At 45.4% G+C, this 21462-nt stretch overlaps 1 protein-coding gene across 3 annotated transcripts; it reads right to left on the bottom strand.

The window, feature by feature from the left end:
* Positions 1-1857: 1857 nt before the first annotated feature.
* On the bottom strand, positions 1858-20236 carry LOC311130393 (uncharacterized protein; the record flags this gene model as incomplete). 3 transcript variants are annotated; one of them, XM_084163117.1, is made up of 6 exons in its annotated part: positions 19849-20139; positions 9754-9795; positions 9479-9606; positions 9050-9088; positions 4976-5014; positions 1864-3673 (listed from the first exon to the last, which is right to left on the bottom strand). In XM_084163117.1, exons 1-5 carry the CDS (start codon positions 19967-19969, stop codon positions 4976-4978), a joined length of 369 nt encoding a protein of 122 aa, XP_084019243.1. In that variant the 5' UTR covers positions 19970-20139. The 3 variants fall into 3 exon arrangements, with proteins under 3 accessions (XP_084019245.1, XP_084019243.1, XP_084019244.1); XM_084163119.1 differs by lacking the exon at positions 9050-9088 and having other exon boundaries at positions 1858-3673; positions 19849-20236; XM_084163118.1 differs by lacking the exons at positions 1864-3673; positions 4976-5014 and having other exon boundaries at positions 9011-9088; positions 19849-20112.
* Between the last annotated feature and the right edge of the window lie 1226 nt (positions 20237-21462).

Raw genomic sequence — 21462 nt, 5'->3', positions numbered from 1 at the left:
GCAAGCATAAACTTGTCCGAAGAAGAATTGTGATAACAAGGGTGAAGGACGGGGTAACAGCAATATTATTTATAGGAATGTCTCCAAAGCAACTTGATTCAGGATCGGGTTATGCAACAACCTGTAAAGTACATAAAGGTTTATTTGACTCATCAAGAATAGTCTTTATACTCTATACAATCTGCCTGCTATGACAAGAAATAAGATCAGTGCCTGTGTCTAAGTATAATTTGCATGCATATTCGTACCTGCATATGTGTATGTGACAATTGATGATCCACCCAATCAAATTAAATGCCCCTCACTTTTCCAGGGCTTGTCTGAAGGGGTATGACACTGAGAAATATTATACCGTTACTGTAATCCGTGTCTTCCATTTTGAAACACCCGTTCTGAGAATTACACGACAGCCCCACTACCTTGCAAATGAGGGCCAACTTCTGACTGGAACTTGATTCCCAAGAATATGAGGAAAGCTGTTGGAATGCTAAGAATATGAACACTAAGCAATATGAAGCCAGTATGCTGAAACCACATTGAATTTCCTGTCCAGCTTCCCTTTATTTTCACCCAGGGATATGAATCCTGACTTCCTGCCAGTGTCATGTTGGAACATAATGTGCAAATGTTTAAACCACACCCCTTTTATGCAGTCAAATGACCAAATCGCCCTCTAGTGGCCTCATGGGTGGAATGTTATTAATATGTTTAATAATTTATAAACTTTATTTCAAAAAACCTGCTGAAAATCTGGTGTTTCTATGTCAAACGGTTTTGTTATATTTCTGTCTTCTGTGTGGCTCAGTTGGTAGAGCATGGCACTTGCAACGCAAGGGTTGTGGGTTTGATTCCCACAGAGTGAAAATGTATCCACTCACTCCTGTAAGTCCCTCTAGATAAAAGCGTCTGCTAAATTACAAAAATGTATTGAAGTGTAATATTGGAACGCAAATGTAATAGATTTCAACTCTATATCTGACATGGTACAGGTGTCTTCTTTTTTTAAGCTTATAACCATGTGTGTGAGGTGTATACTTTTTGATTTGTTTAAGACTACCAAGAAACACTCTGTGTGACCCTGATTTAGCCCACTGCAGTAAACACTCTGTGACCCTGATTTAGCCCACTGCAGTACAATCTCTGGCTGTGAGTGCTGCACATATACTGTATGTATGAATGTGAGTGCATCGTGTGTGTGCGTGTTTATGTATGATGTGTGCGTTCGAGTATGTGTTCATGTTTTGAGTGGTGAGTGTGTGTTTTCTTCCTATCCCTGGGGAATCACTCTCTGATGCAAATGGAGGTGCAGGGCATGTGGCTTAAATAAGTAATGGTTCTGTGGTTGTTTTCAGCTGGAGCCAAGCGCACAACTCTGCTTTCACAACTCAACACCAGGTGGCAGTTGGGTGTCTGTGACGATTTTTCTGTCTATTACTGCCACTGCTCTTCTGTTTTGTCTCTCTGCAGATTATCCGTACACCAGACAAAGGGTCAATAAAGAGCCCTGCTTCAATAGCATAGCAGAATGACCATACAGTTTACACCCCATTTATTTCTAGAGGCAGTAATTAGGCTCCACTGCACAGATAGTCTGGTGAGGATGGAAATAGAAAGGGAAAGAAGATAAACGTGTGGGGTGGAGAGAGAGAAAGATGGAGAGAGAGAGGGAGAGAGAACAAGAGAGAAGACAGAATAATAAAGGAGTAGCCAAGAATATCATGCATGAGAGAAAGTGTAAATAATTAAATGAGAAGTCTATTGGTGTGTTTGCCCCAATTTTGTATTGTGTCAGGCTTGAGAATAATTATTATCCCATAATGAAAGAGAATAAAACAAGACATAAACAAACAAGATTTTTGGATTTAAACAAAATTTTATTTATTTCAGTTGTACTGTTTATAAAAGAAGCAGTCTGCTTTGATGCCAACATATATCTTTGTATTTTTGTATGAATGTATGTGTCAGTGAATATGTAACCTCTAATTATTGGATAAATGTGTGTGATAGGTGAATTTTAATTTGTGTGATGTTGTGTTTTTAGTACCAATGAATGTGTGTCTGAGTCTATGTGTCTGGATGTTAGTAAGGCAACATGCAGTCTCATTTTAGATGGCTTCAAAGGACAAACACTGTAATGGTTTAAAAGACCCGTTTAAGTCACTGAAAGCAGACAGATAGGGGAGGGGTCAGAGCACATTGTTGAGTGACCGGAGCCATGGCTTGTATGAAGGAACAGAGTGAAAGCATGATAAGGGGGTTGGAGAAATTGTATTCCTCGAAGACCAGATGAACGGGATGTCAAGGTAATTCAGCTGTCGACTACTTGTATTCACTTCTGAGGTAGGCCTACATACTGAATCTGGAAGTGGGGCCATTATACTTTATCTTTAATCTGATCACATACAAAAACACCTAAACAGATCCTATTTATTGCCTTTCATTGCAACTAGTCAAACACAAGACAAAGGCCATTGCAAACTCCCGATGTAACCTTTCTCTCTTTGATTTCTCTATATAGCAGACCCAGGTTTGGGCGGAGAGACAGCAGGAAACACCACAGACAGTATCTGTTAATGAGGTACATAGTAACCTGTCTGTACTGCAGCCCCATTGCAGGTGCGAGACTGCCTGGGTCATGTGATGGGTCATGTGATAGGGGAGTAAAAAGACAATATGAGGGATGACAGGGAGCTGTTAACCCATAACTCCACCTTCACTCTGACCCTGAACCCTGTTGGGCAACACTTTATTTGGATAGTCTGTAGAGCATCTACAGATGGACTATCTACAGACTATCAGTAACATTTCAACTAACTTTCTACTAACACTAACCTTAACCCTTATCCTAACCCTAAACTCTAACGCTAACGCTAGCCCTAACCTTAACCCTTACCCTTATTCTAAACCTATCCCTAACAATAACCTTAGTAAGCAGTTGCTTATCAACAGATAGCTTGTTGATAGTATGACCATCTGTAGAGCATCTACAGATGGAAAATCCGGACTATCCTAATAAAGTGTGACCCTCTGTTCTGTCATAATAAGGATGAGGGGACATCAGGCATTAAGACACAAGGGGTTAAATTAACACGCTTCAAACACATCTTAATCAACAAACCTGACCAAAGCATACACTGATATAAGTACATCTACTGTTTAAGTACAGTTATTACATTAGCTCACAGATTGTACACTACCAGTAAGTCTCACATTGCCGAACCTCTAGGAGAGGACTAAAATTATTGTTATGCGAAGTCTTTCTCAATGTCTGTGTATGCATGTGTGAACTGTTTGTTTGTGTATGTGTATGTGTGGTATCATGTAGGGGGATCTGGAGTGGTGGGCAAAGGGTATAGAGGGGTGGGGATAGTCACAGTGGTAAGGTGGGATAATATTCAGGGGTGAGGTACATGGACGGTAAAGGCATAAGGTCAGGAATGTGTAGGGTGTATGGTGAGGGGTGTTGTGGATGGGGTGGATCTTTCAGAATGTTTAGTTTCAATCGAGTCACACAAAGAAAGCATCAGAGGGGACACACCGGGGGTGGGGGTGCTCCCAAGGAACAAGAGTTGACGATGGGAGACGCAGGACAAGCAGCAGCTAACACAGGATTTCTTCCAGAAGAGAGGACGAGGGAGGCCGCTGCAGATCACTGAGGTCAGAACCAACACTCCTGCGATAAGGAGGAGAGAGAAATAAAGGGTAAATATTGTGAGAGGAGCAGAAGTCACAGATTTCTACTGCAGATGGTATACATCAAAACACTTTACCTTCCAATTAAGCAATTATAATGGATAAAGACTAGCCAATGTGTCTGTTTATTCAGAGTAGTGGCGCAGTGGTCTAAGGCACTGCATCGCAGTGCTAGCTGTGCCACTAGAGATCCTGGTTCGAATCCAGGCTCTGTCATAGCCGGCCGCGACCGGGAGACCCATGGGGCGGCGCACAATTGGTCCAGGGTAGGGGAGGGAATGGCCGGCAGGGATGTAGCTCAGTTGGTAGAGCATGGCGTTTGCAACGCCAGGGTTGTGGGTTCGATTCCCACGGGGGGGCCAGTATATAATAATGTATGCACTAACTGTAAGTCGCTCTGGATAAGAGCGTCTGCAAAATGTAAAATTATCTGGCAGTTTTGGGTGCCACCCTCATTTCGGGCCCCATTTTAAAAAGTGGATGTAATATAAATACTGTATATCAAAAGGTCTGCTTTCAATTTATGAGAACATGTAGTTCCTGCTCTAGGATGTTAGTGAATGATACCCAGGTGTAACAAATCCCCTAGCTCACATCTAGCCCCATATCTGTCACTGTATGGTCATCATGACTGCTTGGGTCTTTGGGCTAAGGCTTTTTCCGATGGCCCCTTGAGTAAAACTCAACCTTTACATGTTAGTAGATCGCCTTCTGTTATTTGAACACTACATCAAATGTCATAGCAATTTTAGGACCCCCTTAAAGCGGCAATCAGCAGTAGAAATAATAACAATGCAGACTCCCCACCCCTGGTTCGGTAAAAAGCTGAGGGATGGGGCTGGAGAAATGTAACCACTCTCAAATTCATAGACAGAGCGATATATACAAGGACTGACTATCCATGATACCTAAATTATAGTTTTAACCATGTTTTCAGGCTATACAGTGTTTGTTTACATGTTATTTGTTTACCAACTTTAAAACAAGCGTATATTTTGAGTTCTGATGGGGTATGACAGTTGAACTAAGCTAATGATGCATTTATTAGTTATATTCGTCAAGAATCAATGGGTACATATAATTAATTTAGAAGTCCAAAAATGGATGTAGCAACTGCTGATTGCCCCTTTAAGCATCTCAAATTAGCATATGGCTATTCCAAGAGGAGATGGATGTTATACCACATTGCTCCTGGTCATACATAAACACATGCACATAAATATACTTCAACACGCAAGCACACACAGAACCCATCCCTCTATATACCTACAAACACACTCACCTACTGTCCAGCCTGCTCAGCTGCCTGAGAGAAGTCACTCTGTGTGGTACAAACAGAGAACGGGATTAGCATGAGAATGAATAGATACCATCCTTACTACTACAACTGCTGCAACCGCCTGTTGCTGCTACAGTGGAGGATGGTGATGACAACTTCCTCTGATGCAATATCCAGCTGAGCATGTGAGTAATGTATTTGGAGGAGGGTTAAGCTGGAAAGAAATTGAGATGTTAGTGTATTTTAACCACGGTTTTGGTTAACAGACATGCACAGGCATCTCTTTAGTAGGGGAGTTAAGGCTTCAATGGCAGAACATGCATTGCAAAATTACTGGCTCAGGCACTTAGGAAAAAATATATGTCATTGACAGTTTCCTCATCAGTTGATTCATGCCCAACAATTACCTTTGCAATCATCTCTACTCCCGGCATGGAATTATGGTAATAGTTTGCTGAATGGTTTAAAGTTTGATTATGATTATTCATGGCAATATTGCCTGATTTGGTTGTAGAAATGTTAATATAATTAAACTTATTGCTGTGGGAATAATTATGACCTCAATCCCCAATATTATAATGATTCTAATTAATATGGGCAATAATTCTAGCAAGAACTGACTTTAATCATGTCCTAACCACATAATATAACAGAGACTGAGATTGTGAAAATGAGAATGATTGTGGCATATCATCGGTATGGCTATGGTTGTTATACTTGACCTTGCCTCTACTGTACTCTCTTCCACAAAAGGCTTTTTAGTGCCTTTGAAAATGAACACATAATAGAACCGTGAGAGCGAGATGGAGAGGTTAAAAAAGGAAGGTGGTTGATTGTATGCTGCGGAGAGGAGCGATGGAGAGATTGTTAGAGCTGTGAATTTAATTGCAGAGGGATCTTCTTGCTTTACATTACAAAGAGCCTGAAAGAAGAAAGGACACACACACACACACACACAAACACAAACAAACATGCACATCAACTTGGTCTCAGAGTATTTCACCATTTAGTATGATATGTTACATTTCGTATGGTATATATTAATTTGTGGACGTCCATCACCTATTTCGTGTGATATGTTACGAATTACAATTCGTATTACATGTTACGAATTTGCTAAATTTACAATATGTTATGAATTTGCAAAAACGTACTATATGTTACAAATTTGCAAAACGTATGATACAGTATGTTTGGTATTCTAGCTAGGTGGCTAACATTAGCTAGGCTAGGGGTTAGGGTTAGGGGTTAGGGTTAAGGTTAGGAGTTAGGTTAAAGGGTTAAGGTTAGGGTTAGGGGAAGGGATGGCTAACATGCTAAGTAGTTGCAAAGTAGATCAAAAGTAGGAAGTAGTTAGTTGCTAAAATGCTAAAGTTGTCCGTGATGAGATTTGAACTCTCAACCTTTGGGTTGCTAGACGTTCACGTTATATGCCCATCCATCCACCCCGACCAACCATCCTACTTTCGTTTTTGCCTTAAGTAACCATCTGTCTTATGTAACCATACCTAATGTAATACTAATTTGAGTGTCCCGGATTGACATTTACTATGTAACGTCTAGTCTATGAGACCAGGCTGCGCACATGCACAAACGCACACATGCACTCACACACGCATACCCACGCACTCAGGCATACATACACGTACACTCACCCATGCCTGCATGTTCACCCACAAACACATAATATAGATTTAGTTGAGTGGAATTAAGTCATTTTTCTACATATCTAAGCATACATCTTGAGATGTCTGTATCCTCCTGACTGGTCATACATTTTTTTAAGAAACTAAAATGTTTCTCTGCATCTCTGCTAAAATCTGGGTAAAAGATGGGTGAAAGGAATGTGAGTCTTATTCAGTACATTTAGATATTGCTTTCTTTTCTAAAGTCTGCCAACCTAGTTAGACAAGCTAGCTACTCTAACTTAATTGATAGCCTGAAATGGGTTCTTGCTAGGTAGTTATGAGGTTGGGAGATTGGATCTATCTGGGCTAGCTAAAGCCAACTTCATAAAATTGCTAGGTGGCTATTAGTATTACAGAGAAACAAAACAATTATAATAATTGTATATATATACAGTGCCCTCCACTATTATTGGCACCCCTGTTTAAGATGTGGTCGAGGACTTCCAAAAATTCTCATTTTTTTTTAAACAACATAGAACCCAAATGCAAAAAAAGAGAAAAATCCAACCTTTTCTTTAAGTACATTACTTTGGTGGTAAAAAAAAAAAATCACACATTTAGAAAAAAAAAAACTTGAAATCATGTGTCCCACAATTATGGCACCCCTAACAATTCCGCTGAAAATTTTAATTGATTTTAAAAAAAATATATTTTTCTGTAGTTGCTAAAGTTGGTCAGGGTATCTAGGAACTTTTAATTAGTAATTCATGACTTCCTGTTTCCCTGGGGTATAAATATGACGTGACACAGAGGCCTAATTCTCTTACCCATTTGTCAACATGGCAAGACAAGAGAACACACCATTCAAGTAAGGCAGATTTGTGTCGACCTTCATAAGTCAGGCAATGGCTACAAGAAAATAGCCACTCGCATTAACTTGCCCGTATCTACAGTCAGAGGAATCATTAAGAAGTTTAAAACAACTGGAACAGTGACAAACAAGGCTGGAAGAGGTCCCAAGTTTATCTTGCCACAACACACAGTGAGGAGGATGGTAAGAGAAGTAAAAAAAAGTCCTAAGCTCACTGTCACAGAATTGCATCAAAGAGTGGCATCTTGGGGTCACAAAGTCTCCAAAACAACCATCAGACGCTCTCTACATGCCAACAAGCTGTTTGGGAGGCATGCAAGGAAAAAGCCTTTTCTCACTAACACTCACAAACGTAAACGTCTGGAGTTTGCTAAGCGGCACTGGGACTTCAACTGGGATCGTGTGCTTTGGTCAGATGAGACTAAGATTGAGCTTTTTGGCAACAAACACTCTAAGTGTGGCAAAATCTACACAAAAATGGTTCAGCAGTCACAAACTCAAGGTCCTCCCATGGCCATCTCAGTCCCCAGACCTCAACCCAATCGAAAACCTGTGGGGCGAGCTAAAGAGGAGAGTGCATAAGAGAGGACCCAGGACACTGGATGATCTAGAAAGATTGTGCAAAGAAGAATGGTCAAATATCCCTCTCTCTGTGTTCTCCAATCTTGTGAAATGTTATAGGATGAGATTAAGTGCTGTACAAAAGGGGGTTGTACAAAGTATTAACATCAGGGGTGCCAATAATTGTGGGACACATGATTTCAAGTTATTTTTTTCCTAAATGTGTGATTTTTTACACCAAAGTAATGTACTTAAATAAAAGGTTGGATTTTTCTCTTTTTTTGCATTTGGGTTCTATGTTGTTTTAAAAAAAAGGAGAATTTTTGGAAGTCCTCGACCACATCTTAAACAGGGGTGCCAATAATTGTGGAGGGCACTGTATATATATTTTTTTCCATTTTTTTTCCCAAGACAAATCTGAGGGGGCACGTGCCCCTGTGTCCCCTCTGGGCATGATGCCTCTGACTGTAATGTAGCGGGGACACAGCTGCTGTATCTTCACTGCACTACAAATGACCACAACACTATACTGAAGGTTAACCTTAATCAATTTAAAATTGTAAAGGTATCTATACTCTACCTTTACATTTGTTGCATTATTTCATTTATATGCATAGAAAACAATTCTATGGTCTGTATTCCTTTGAATTCATTGTATGATTTGGGATTGGAAATGTTTTCTCAATATGAACATAAATTCACTTGAGGAAAAATTTGCTCATTTGGAGCACCCTCAAACCAACCAGCACCCAATCACTACTGTAGCCTACTAGCCAGCACCCAATCACTACTGTAGCCTACTAGCCAGCACCCAATCACTACTGTAGGCTGCAGCCAGCACCCAAACACTACTGTAGGCTGCAGCCAGCACCCAAGTTGACTGCTTATTACTGCATATTAAGCCATGGTGCTTCAATAATAAGAAGAAGGCAATAAAGGCAGCAAGCATCATGCCGTGCATTCATTCATTCTACTAAACTATCCACCACACACCCTTCCAGAACCAAAACCAGTCACCTCAGGCTTAGCCTCCAGAGCTACAGCTTCTTCCTGTTCCTGCCAGACACCACAGTTATGGGTGGAAAGAGAATAAATAATACAAGTTACCAACAACACGCACAGACAGACATACACAAACATAGAAGACACAGGTAAGCTTTGATCCTTTTACTCAGCATTCCTTATAACAAAGACACTAAAATCAGAAATATGCACACAAACATTAATACGTCAAGTCAACTTGGAAAAATCTGTATTTTTGACCAGGATAAGATTGTTGAAGGATGGACCTGTTGAAGTCTCCTCTCCTGGAATCGCAATGCTGATCTCAAATCTGTTTAAACTGTCTCTAATCCAACCACTTCCAACCGTCCAGCCCACAGTTCCCTGTAGAGGAGAGGAGTTTGTCATCATCTTTACAATATGAAAAGACAGGATGTGACTCACCTGGTTCACCAATCCGGAGTTCACCACTGCATTCTCCATCCCCTCCACTGTTTGTTGAGACAGCTCGTTGGCCCCGGCAACCGTTGCGTCCCCGACAATATTGGCTTGGTCAGTCGTTCTGTGGGCCACTGGGAAAAGGGGACAGGAAGTTGTCATACTCTATCCTCGGAAAAACCAATGTTTCACCTCAGAATTTAGTTTGTGAAAAATGTCTGATCCCTGTATACTTATGAAATGTAATGCAGGATATTTTCTGTGGGTAATGTTGCACTTACCTGTGTTCACACCTGCTACCATCCCGTCCTTTGTCTTGTTCCCTGTAAAAGAGAGAAACACCCTGCTTAAAAATATGGTAATAAGGGCTAGATAGTTTAAATATCGTTTCTCAAACTCAAAGCGCATAACATTGGATGGGGGCACAGCTTCCAAATCAAAGGCAACATGGAACAACTTAGCGAGGACACCAGGTTTTGTACAATAAACCCAGATCAACATCTCCAGGCTTCCCTAACACTTCAATACTTGATGAATTGGGCACAGAGAAACAGTCTCCCTCTCTAATGGTTATTATATAGGGCCAGATCCTTGGTGTCTGTTCTAAGAGTAATGGGTTCTGCTCAGCTAGTCCAGTATTGTCTGTTCTCTCCCAGGCTCTGCCACAGCACTCTGCTCTGTCTTTCTGGGCCCCCTGGAGCTGAGCCCATCTCTGGCTCACAAAGACTCCTTGAGGAGAGAAAAGATCAGTCATTCCTTCAGCCACAGAGCTGTATGGGTTGAGGCCTGCTGGCCTGCCAAACCCACTCAACCTCCTCAATACAACTGGCATGGAGCATTGGAGTGGATCTCTCTCTCTCTCTCTCTCTCTCTCTCTCTCTCTCTCTCTCTCTCTCTCTCTCTCTCTCTCTCTCTCTCTCTCTCTCTCTCTCTCTCTCTCTCTCTCTCTCTCTCTCTCTCTCTCTCTCTCTCTCTCTCTCTCTCTACCTCTCTACCTCTCACGCAAATCACCAGCACAACAAGCCATTGCTCTGTTTCCCCTGCTGCCCCTTTGAGCCGGGAGTTTTTGAAAATCTCTCCCCGGTCCCCACACACAAACACATTTCTTAAGTCAAGCGTGTCATTGTTATTTCACTCCCTACACGACAATGGGCTAATTTAGTACTGGGGACATGGAAATTGCCATGAGCTAAAGTCCTACTGTCCTATGTAGAACACAGGCAAACAGAGACAGACACAGGAGCCAGGCTATTGTATTGTTAATGCTGTAATCAATAGAGAGGAGGGTAATATCACCAGGCAGCCATCGATGTTGTAACATGAGGTCAGTTTTTGTGAGGAATCTAACATGGCTTCATATCAGCAGAGGGACATTGTGACTGTGGTTACAGTTACCTCCCCTGCACCTGAGATGGTAAATACTGTTACTATGATACATGACTACACACCCACAAAATATCATGTTAGAGTGTTTATATGCAAAGATAACAACTGAAATACAGGACCTCATTGTCTCATCAGAATGTTATAGCATCTTTGATTTTGTATGTAGTAATCTCGGTACCCAGAACCAGATCTCACATGCGTGCTGGCCAGCTAATTGTTTAGTCTGTCACGAGAGATGTCTTGGTGGGATCCATTGCATCTTCTCTCTCTCTCTCTCTCTCTCTCTCTCTCTCTCTCTCTCTCTCTCTCTCTCTCTCTCTCTCTCTCTCTCTCTCTCTCTCTCTCTCTCTCTCTCTCTCTCTCTCTCTCTCTCTCTCTCTCTCTCTCTCTCTCTCTCTCTCTCTCTCTCTCTCTCTCGCTCTCTCTCTCTCTCTCTCTCTCTCTCTCTCTCTCTCTCGCTCTCTCGCTCGCTCTCTCTCTCTCTCTCTCTCTCGCTCTCTACCTCGCTCTCTCTGCTTCTGATTAATCTACAACGTCTTAATCCTTCTATGATACGATGTAACCATAAGAAGAAAGAGAGAGTGGGAAGGCGAGGGGGAGAGAAGAGGATGAATAAGAAATATGACATTTTAACATAATTTATCAATTGAAAGAACACACTGTACAGTTCAGTTATATAATTTGATTAACAAAGGAACACTGTGGCTAAATTAATGAAGAGCAGTACAATCCAGACATAATGGGATCATTACCTCTCATTGTGTGTGTGTGTATGTGCATACATACGTAGGTAACTGTGTGTGTGTGATGGTGGTAGTGGTAGTAGTATATTCACGTCTCAGCTGTGATGTGAGGGGACACTCTGGCACACTGTGACCTCTCATCTGTGATTGTGGGAGACAGCCTGTACTGTGGGTTCAAGCTTTTACCCCTCCCTCTCTCTCTCTCTCTCTCTCTCCCTCCCTCCCTTCCCCCATCCTCCTCTCAGCTCAGCACACTCCCTGTCCTATAGCCTCGTGACTGTCTGCCACCCACTCAGGAGCAGCTGAGCATCACACACACACCAATATAGATACATGCCTGCACCATTGCACACGCACACACACACACACACACACACACCACTATAGATACATGCCTGCACCATTGCACACGCCCACACACGCACGCACGCACACACACACACACACACACACACGTAAACACCACAGAATGCATCTGCTCAAAGGCTAGTGTGTTATGATACGACCACACCACAGGAGGCTGCTGAGGAGAGGAAAGCTCATAATAATGTCCAGAACAGAGCGAATGGAATGGCATTTGATACCTTTCCACTTATTAAGCTCCAGCCATTACCACCAGCCTCCTGTGGACCACACAGTAGTGAATTCACACGAGACCGCGTCACATGACAGTACACTGCGTACAGACATCAGCCAATCCCGCACTCTCTGAATAGAGTGCTCACACTCAAACAGATGAACGTAGCAAACGAACGCAGGCACGGGCGGGCATGGGCACACACACACACACACACACACACACACAGGATAAGGGCTCACTGAGAGGCTGTGTAGATAAACAGAGGCAGCAGATCAGGGTTAGGGGGGATTTGTGACAATTCTTCTCCTTTTTTAAAAGCATAATCCATTCTCTCTTACATACTGTAGATGACTCACACAATGTGTTTGATGGAGGCCTGGAGGGGCTTGGCTGTGTGTAAGAGCCTCAGTACGCTCTGCACGCTCAACTGCTCACTTGTTTGATCATAGACAGGCAGATCGGACTGTCAGTCCAGTAATGCATATGTATGTGGATTGGCATCGGGATGCACACTGTGACAGGGATGGGAGGATTTGTACACTGCACCCTTCTCTCTTAGAACAAGGGGAAAGAACAACGAAGATAAACAATAAAGGAGAATAGACCAAAATGAAGCTTGGTCATGCTGATAAGATATCTGGCTGTGCAGTAGAGGTTAAATGATCTCTTTACAGTGCTGTGAAGATCAATACAACAGTGAAATGTGATGGGCCCTGCCCTCTGTGGCTGAATGGCTCCACTAGGTCCTTCAGCAGAACGGGGTGGATGACAGACCGCCTCCGTGTGGTGGGGATGATTTATGATGATGGATGAAGATGGATATGGCCTCCTCTTCTGTCTCTGTTTATTGACATCCAATGAATGATAATCCCACTAACTGGATTCTGATTTTTTTTTTCGTTGTTGGACATAAACTGTAAAACACCAGGAAATCAAGTGATTTTAATTTAAGAACTCTGTTCAAGTATTCCCACGCATAATAGAGAGACGTGATCATATACAAACATAAGCAAGGTTTGAAATTATTATGTTTTAGTCAAATATTATATATGTTTGTGCTTCTTGCGGTCAATTTGCAGTCTACAAATTATTTGTAATTATGTTCCGGCCCCCCAACCATCCGCTCAAGAAAACAATCGGCCCGGGGCTTAATCTAGTTGTTGTTCCATGCAATGCAGAAAGACCGGGAGAAACTCCCAGCGCATACTGTAGGCATTGGCTTAATTGGTTGAATCTACCAACCAAAAATCTCCCACAACACCTTCCCCTTAACCCTCCCCTGTACGTGATTCGCTCAAATTAAATGATGACAAATGCACTATATATACAAAAGCATGTGAACACCCCTTCAAATTAGTGGATTCGGTTATTTCAGCCACACCTGTTGCTGACAGGTGTATAATCTCCATAGACAGCCATGCAATCTCCATAGACAAACATTGGCAGTAGAATGGCCTTACTAAAGAGCTCAGTGACTTTCAACGTGGCACCGTCATAGGATGCCACCTTTCCAACAAATCAGTTTGTCAAATTTCTGCCCTACTAGAGCTGCCCCGGTCAACTGTAAGTGCTGTTATTGTGAAGTGGAAACGTCTAGGAGCAACAACGGCTCAGCCGCGAAGTGGTAGGCCACACAAGCTCACAGAACAGGACCGCAGAGTGCTGAAGTGTGTAGTGTGTCAGAATTGTCTGTCTTCGGTTGCAACACTCACTACAGAGTTCCAAACTGCCTTTGGAAGCAACGTCAGCACAATAACTGTTTGTCGGGAGCTTCATGAAATGGGTTTCCATGGCCGAGCAGCCGCACACAAGCCTAAGACCACCATGCACAATGTCAAGCATCGGCTGGAGTGGTGTAAAGCTTGCCGCCATTGGACTCTGGAGCAGTGGAAACTTGTTCTCTGGAGTGATGAGTCAAGCTTCACCATCTGGCAGTCAGATGGACAAATCTGGGTTTGGCGGATGCCAGGAGTATGCTACCTGCCCCAATGCATAGTGCCAACTGTAAAGTTTGGTGGAGGAAGAATAATGGTCTTGGGCTGTTTTTCATGGTTCGGGGTAGGCCCCTTAGTTCCAGTGAAGGAAATGTTTAACGCTACAGCATACAATGAAATTCTAGACGATTCTGTTCTTCCAACTTTGTGGCAACAGTTTGTGAAAGGTCCTTTCCTGTTTTAAGCATGACCATGCCCCCGTGCACAAAGCGAGGTCCATACAGAAATGGTTTGTCGAGGTCGGTGTGGAAGAACTTGACTGGCCTGCACAGAGCCCTGACCTCAACCCCATCGAACACCTTTGGGATGAATTGGAATGCTGACTGCGAGCCAGTCCTAATTGCCCAACATCATTCCCCAACCTCACTAATGCTCTTGTGGCTGAATGTACGGAAGTCCCGGCAGCAATGTTCCAACATTTAGTGGAAAGCCTTCCCAGAAGTGTGGAGGCTGTTATAGCAGCAAAGGGGGGACCAACTCCATATTAATGCCCATGATTTTGGAATGAGATGTTCGATGAGCTGGTGTCCACATAATTTTGGTCATGTAGTGTACTTTACTCAGTAGGTCACGCCCATAGAACTCTATGGTCACTCCCACTAAGGCCAACTTTGAATCGTTGATATCCCAGGCGTAAATGTGTTGTGCTCAATAGGGGACGAGGTTATTAGTGCTGTAACAGGGTCACAGGGCATTCAAGTGGTGAGAGACAGTAACATAGAGCAGGTTCATGTCTCAGTGTTCTGTATGAATCAGTGTTCTAATGTGTCAGTGTTCTTTCTACACTCTTAGAAAAAAAGGTGCTATCTAGAACCTTAAAGGGTTCTTCAGCTGTCCCCTTTGAAGAACCCTTTTGGGTTCAATGTAGAACCCTTTCCGCAGAGTGTTCAAAACTATGAAATAACACATGTAGTAACCAAAAAAGTGTTAAACAAATCAAAATATATTTTATATTTGAAATTCTTCAAAGTAGCTACCCTTTGCCTTGATGACAGCTTTGCACACTCTTGGCATTCTTTCAACCAGCTTCATGAGGAATGCTTTTCCAACAGTCTTGAAGGAGTTCCCATATATGCTGAGCACTTGTTGGCTGCTTTACCTTCACTCTGTGGTCCAACTCATCCCAAACCATCTCAATTGGGTTGAGGTCGGGTGATTGTGGAGGCCAGGTCATCTGATGCAGCACTCCATCACTCTCCTTGGTCAAATAGCCCTTGCACAGCCTGGAGGTGTGTTTTAGGTCATTGTCCTGTTGAAAAACAAATGATAGTCCCACTAAGCGCAAACCAGATGGGATGGCGCATCGCTGCAGAATGCTGTGGTAGCCATGCTGGTTAAGTGTGCCTTGAATTCTAAATATATCACAGACAGTGTCACCAGCAAAGCACCCCCACACCTTCACACCTCCTCCTCCATGCTTCACGGTGGGAACAACACATGCGGAGATCATCCTTTCACCTACTCTGTGTCTCACAAAGACACGGCGGTTGGAACCAAAAATCTCAAATTTGTACTCGTCAGACCAAAGGACAGATTTCCACCGGTTTATTGTCCATTGCTCATGTTTCCCCCAAGCATGTTTCCCCCAAGCAAGTCTCTTCTTATTATTGGTGTTCTTTAGTAGTGGTTTCTTTGCAGCAATTTGACCATGAAGGTCTGATTCACACAGTATCCTCTGGACAGTTGATGTTGTGATGTGTCTCTGTGAAGCATTTATTTGGGCTGCAATCTAAGGTGCAGTTAACTCTAATGAACCTATCCTCTGCAGCAAAGGTAACTCTGGGTCTTACTTTCCTGTGGTGGTCCTCATGAGAACCAATTTCATCATAGCACTTGATGGTTTTTGCGACTGCACTTGAAGAAACTTTCAAAGTTCTTGATGTTTTCCAGATTGACTGACCTTCATGTCTTAAAGTCATGATGGACTGTAGTTTCTCTTTGCTTATTTGAGCTGTTCTTGCCATAATATGGACTTGGTCTTTTACCAAATAGGGCTATCTTCTGTATACCACCCCTACCTTGTCACAACGCAACTGATTGACTCAAACGCATTAAGAAGGAAAGAAATTCCACAAATTAAGTTTTAACAAGGCACACCTGTTAATTGAAATGCATTCCAGAAGACTACCTCATGAAGCTGGTTGAGAGAATGCAAAGAGTGTGCAAAGCTGTCATCAAGGCAATGGGTGGCTACTTCAAATAATCTCAAATATAAAATATATTTTGATTTGTTTAACACTTTTTTGGTTACTACATGATTCCACATGTGTTATTTCATAGTTTTGATGTCTTCACTATTATTCTACAATGTAGAAAATAGTAAAAAGAAAGAAAAACCATGGAATGAGTAGGCATGTCCAAACTTTTGACTGGTGCTGTATGTGTCAGTGTTTTGTATGTGTCAGTGGTGCTCAGGGCTGCTCTGTGCTGGGCTTGGTTGGGCTATGTTGGGCTGGGTTGGGCTGGGCTGGGTTGGGTTGGGTTGGGCTGGGTTGGGCTGGGTGGGGCTGGGTTGAGCTGGGTTGTGTTGGGCTGGGTTGAGCTGGGTTTTGTTGGGCTGGGTTGGGCTGGGTTGGGCTGGGTGGGGCTGGGTTGAGCTGGGTTGTGTTGGGCTGGGTTGGGCTGGGCTGGGTTGGGTTGGGCTGGGCTGGGTTGGGCTGGGCTGGGTTGGGCTGGGTTGTGTTGGGTTGTGTTGGGCTGGGTTGGGCTGGGCTGGGTTGGGCTGGGTTGGGCTGGGTTGGGCTGGGTTGGGCTGGATGGGGCTGGGTTGAGCTGGGTTGTGTTGGGCTGGGTTGGGTTGAGCTGGGTTGTGTTGGGCTGGGTTGGGCTGGGCTGGGTTGGGCTGGGTTTGGCTGGGTTGTGTTGGGCTGGGTTGGGTTGGGTTGGGCTGGGTTGGGCTGGGTGGGGCTGGGTTGAACTGGGTTGTGTTAGGCTGGGTTGGGCTGGGTTGGGCTGGGCTGGGCTGGGTTGGGTTGGGTTGGGTTGGGCTGGGTTGGGCTGGGTTGGGCTGGGTGGGGCTGGGTTGAGCTGGGTTGTGTTGGGCTGGGTTGGGCTGGGCGGGGCTGGGTTGGGCTGGGTTGGGCTGGGTTGTGTTGGGCTGGGTTGGGCTGGGCTGGGCTGGGTTGGGCTGGGTTGTGTTGGGTTGTGTTGGGCTGGGTTGGGCTGGGCTGGGTTGGGCTGGGTTGGGCGGGGCTGGGTTGAGCTGGGCTGGGTTTGGCTGGGTTGGGCTGGGTTGGGCTGGGCTGGGTTGGGCTGGGCTGGGCTGGGTTGGGCTGGGTTGGCTGGGTTGGGTTGGGCTGGGTGGGGATGGGTTGAGCTGGGTTGTGTTGGGCTGGGTTGGGCTGGGCTGGGTTGGGCTGGGTTGGGCTGGGTTGTGTTGGGCTGGGTTGGGTTGGGTTGAGCTGGGTTGTGTTGGGCTAGGTTGGGCTGGGCTGGGTTGGGCTGGGTTGGGCTGGGTTGGGCTGGGTTGGGCTGGGTTGTGTTGGGCTGGGTTGGGCTGGGTTGGGCTGGGTGGGGCTGGGTTGAGCTGGGTTGTGTTGGGCTGGGTTGAGCTGGGTTTTGTTGGGCTGGGTTGGGCTGGGTTGGGCTGGGTGGGGCTGGGTTGAGCTGGGTTGTGTTGGGCTGGGTTGGACTGGGCTGGGTTGGGTTGGGCTGGGCTGGGTTGGGCTGGGTTGTGTTGGGTTGTGTTGGGCTGGGTTGGGCTGGGCTGGGTTGGGCTGGGTTGGGCTGGGTTGGGCTGGATGGGGCTGGGTTGAGCTGGGTTGTGTTGGGCTGGGTTGGGTTGAGCTGGGTTGTGTTGGGCTGGGTTGGGCTGGGCTGGGTTGGGCTGGGTTTGGCTGGGTTGTGTTGGGCTGGGTTGGGTTGGGTTGGGCTGGGTTGGGATGGGTGGGGCTGGGTTGAGCTGGGTTGTGTTGGGCTGGGTTGGGCTGGGTTGGGCTGGGCTGGGCTGGGTTGGGTTGGGTTGGGCTGGGTTGGGCTGGGTTGGGCGGGGTGGGGCTGGGTTGAGCTGGGTTGTGTTGGGCTGGGTTGGGCTGGGCGGGGCTGGGTTGGGCTGGGTTGGGCTGGGTTGTGTTGGGCTGGGTTGGGCTGGGCTGGGCTGGGCTGGGTTGGGCTGGGTTGTGTTGGGTTGTGTTGGGCTGGGTTGGGCTGGGTTGGGCTGGGCTGGGTTGGGCTGGGTTGGGCGGGGCTGGGTTGAGCTGGGTTGTGTTGGGCTGGGTTGGGTTGGGTTGAGCTGGGTTGTGTTGGGCTGGGTTGGGCTGGGCTGGGTTTGGCTGGGTTGGGCTGGGTTGGGCTGGGCTGGGTTGGGCTGGGCTGGGCTGGGTTGGGCTGGGTTGGCTGGGTTGGGTTGGGCTGGGTGGGGATGGGTTGAGCTGGGTTGTGTTGGGCTGGGTTGGGCTGGGCTGGGTTGGGCTGGGTTGGGCTGGGTTGTGTTGGGCTGGGTTGGGTTGGGTTGAGCTGGGTTGTGTTGGGCTAGGTTGGGCTGGGTTGTGTTGGGCTGGGTTGGGTTGGGTTGAGCTGGGTTGTGTTGGGCTAGGTTGGGCTGGGCTGGGTTGGGCTGGGTTGGGCTGGGTTGGGCTGGGTTGGGCTGGGTTGTGTTGGGCTGGGTTGGGCTGGGCTGGGTTAGGCTGGGCTGGGTTGGGCTGGGTTGGGCTGGGCTGGGTTGGGCTGGGTTGGGCTGGGTTGACGGGGGGTCCGACAGTGGAGCTAGCTGCATTAGTCACTGAGAATCCGATACGCCCATGATAAATCTCACTGCTGCAGCAGGCAGACAGGCAGGTGGGTGGCACAGCAGAGCTGATCTGAGCTATACTCAGAGTCATAGACCCCTCCCTTTCTCTCCGGCACCACCATACTGTACTGTCAACATGCACATACGCACCCACCTATGTGAACACACACACAGTACAATCACCTCCCAGTGCTCTACAATTGGATTTCCTCATCCATATCCCCCTCTCACATTAAGTGGGTGTACTGTATGTGTAACAGGTGTACTGTGTGTGTGTGTATGTGTGTGTGTGTGTGTGTGTGTGTGTGTGTGTGTGTGTGTGTGTGTGTGTGTGTGTGTGTGTGTGTGTGTGTGTGTGCGTGTGTCTGTCTGTGTGTGTGTGTGGGGGGGGGGGGGGGGGGGGGGGGGGGGATTGGAGTAGAGAGATGGGAGCGTGCAAATAATTTTATGACCATCAATATTATTTGTCAATGTTCTGTTGGCCATTACCCACTACATAATGAATAGAGTACCTCAGTACCACTCATCCATACTTTTTCCTCTTTGAACAGAACATCTCTTGCCTGAGGCATATGCAATCTACAGAGAATACATCCATTTCTTCCTCTCCATTGTCTTGCCTTCAGTCCTTTGCCATCATTCTCCTTTTCTTGTTCAACATTCCCTTCCTATCTTTATCCATGTTCCCATCACCAGTCATATTTAGCCCATGCACTGCCTGGTTGTCTGTCCCATTTTATTCAAACCTTGCAGACGGGTTAGTGCACTCACCCATCACTCATCCATCAAATACAAGGACACCAGGAGGGCTTCACAGGATCAAAATGTAAGACAGATTATCCCACATAAAAACTGTGATGTACTATTTTCAGCTAACCCTCTCCAGTCAACCACCTCAGTCTGTCCTCCACACCTTCCCCCATCATCATCACTCCTGTACTCACCCACATACATGACCCCCTCCTTGGTTTTGGCAGCTGCCCCCTCCACTCCTGCCTTGGTCTTCTCTGCTGCCGCCACAACGCCCTCCTTGGCCATGGAGAATCCCTTCTTCAGTGCATCCATGCTGGTCTGCTGTTATGGGGCTGTGTCTTTTAGCTGGTAGATGAGGTTGCTCGGTGTGCCCTTCTGTGCCTGCCTGCGTGTGTGTCTTTGGTGTGTAAGCGCGCCTGAGAGTGTGTCTCTGCGTGGTAGGTGGGTGTGTGTGCGAGTGTATGTGCATGCACTGCTCTTATGAGAGAGAGAGAGAAAGAGAGCGAGAGAGGGGCTGGACTGATCTGGGCTGCTGAGGCAGATTGGGACACCCTTAACAAGTTGAGCAGCTGAGCGAATGAAATGGAGAGAGCGGGAGAGAGGGAGGGGAGAGAGAGGGAGGGACATGGGGAGAGAGATGGAGAGAGCGATGGAGAGAGAGGGAGAGAAGAGGTGAAGAAAGAGAGAACAAGTGGGTGAGGAATGCAGAGAAGCATGCTGCTGTGTTTCTCAGTTATGCTGCTCCATTTCTTCTGCTATTGTGCACACAGAGGCAGAAATACACTCACAGGCTTAGTGGATTATTCAAACCTGGATTTATCTGTCTGTCAACACTGGAATGACACATTTGAAATGCTATTCAACACCAAAACTGCAATTCGCTGCTTTCCCTCTCTTTCATTACCCATAACATTCACTGACATGCCATCCTCAGCAATATACGATACGGATACTGATATGATACACAGATACTGATATGATACAATGCAATATAGCAATAAGATATATGATCTTACACTTGATTGCCCAATTTGATGAAAAGTCATTTTGTGAAGTCAACAGCACATCAAACAGTATATAAAAATCAAAACTGGATGGTCTTCAGAGATGGGAGGGGTTGGGGGTAGCTGAAGGATGGGACTAAAAACAAACAAAAGATAACTAATGTAAAATATACTGTGCCCGTAAAATGTATATAGTATGTATGTATAAGCTGGAAGTAGAAGCCTAAGTGTTGTTGTCCATTAGTTTACTCCAATTAGGGGAGGGGTGGTAGGGTTAGAAGAAAATAATAAAGGAAAAATATAACAAACAAAAACAGCAACAAAAAAAAACGGTATATGCTGTACATCCCACTATATACAGTATATAATGTATATCCCGTAGATACACCACACGTACTTGTACATTGATCAGCAGGTTTTTCCCTAATAGAAATCGAGATGCCACTGCGATCTCTCCCAATAATAATACAGAAAACCACTAATGAGATTTGCGTTGCCGCTCTAATCCAGCTCACTGTATTTGATCTCATTGGCAGCAGGAGGACAGGGAGGGGGAATGGATCATGAAGCCCAGAGCTATAATTAGCGCATGTGAAGTTAGATACATATAGCTGCTAGCGCACATCCATGCAATACACACAGCATCCCCCCTCTCTACATCAAAGTGAATGGCAAAGAGAGCCCTTTTAGAGTGCCTTACCTGTAAAAGCTATCCATACTCATGATGCATACTAAAAGGTGGTGCAGATAGAGTATCAACATATTTTTAATATGTAGAGATATACTGTATATAGATACAGT

The sequence above is a fragment of the Coregonus lavaretus genome (assembly GCF_964263955.1).
Source record: "Coregonus lavaretus genome assembly, chromosome: 1".
NCBI lineage: Eukaryota > Metazoa > Chordata > Actinopteri > Salmoniformes > Salmonidae > Coregonus > Coregonus lavaretus.
Note: the sequence above shows the minus strand (reverse complement) of the source record. Positions and strands in the feature narration are given on the sequence as shown.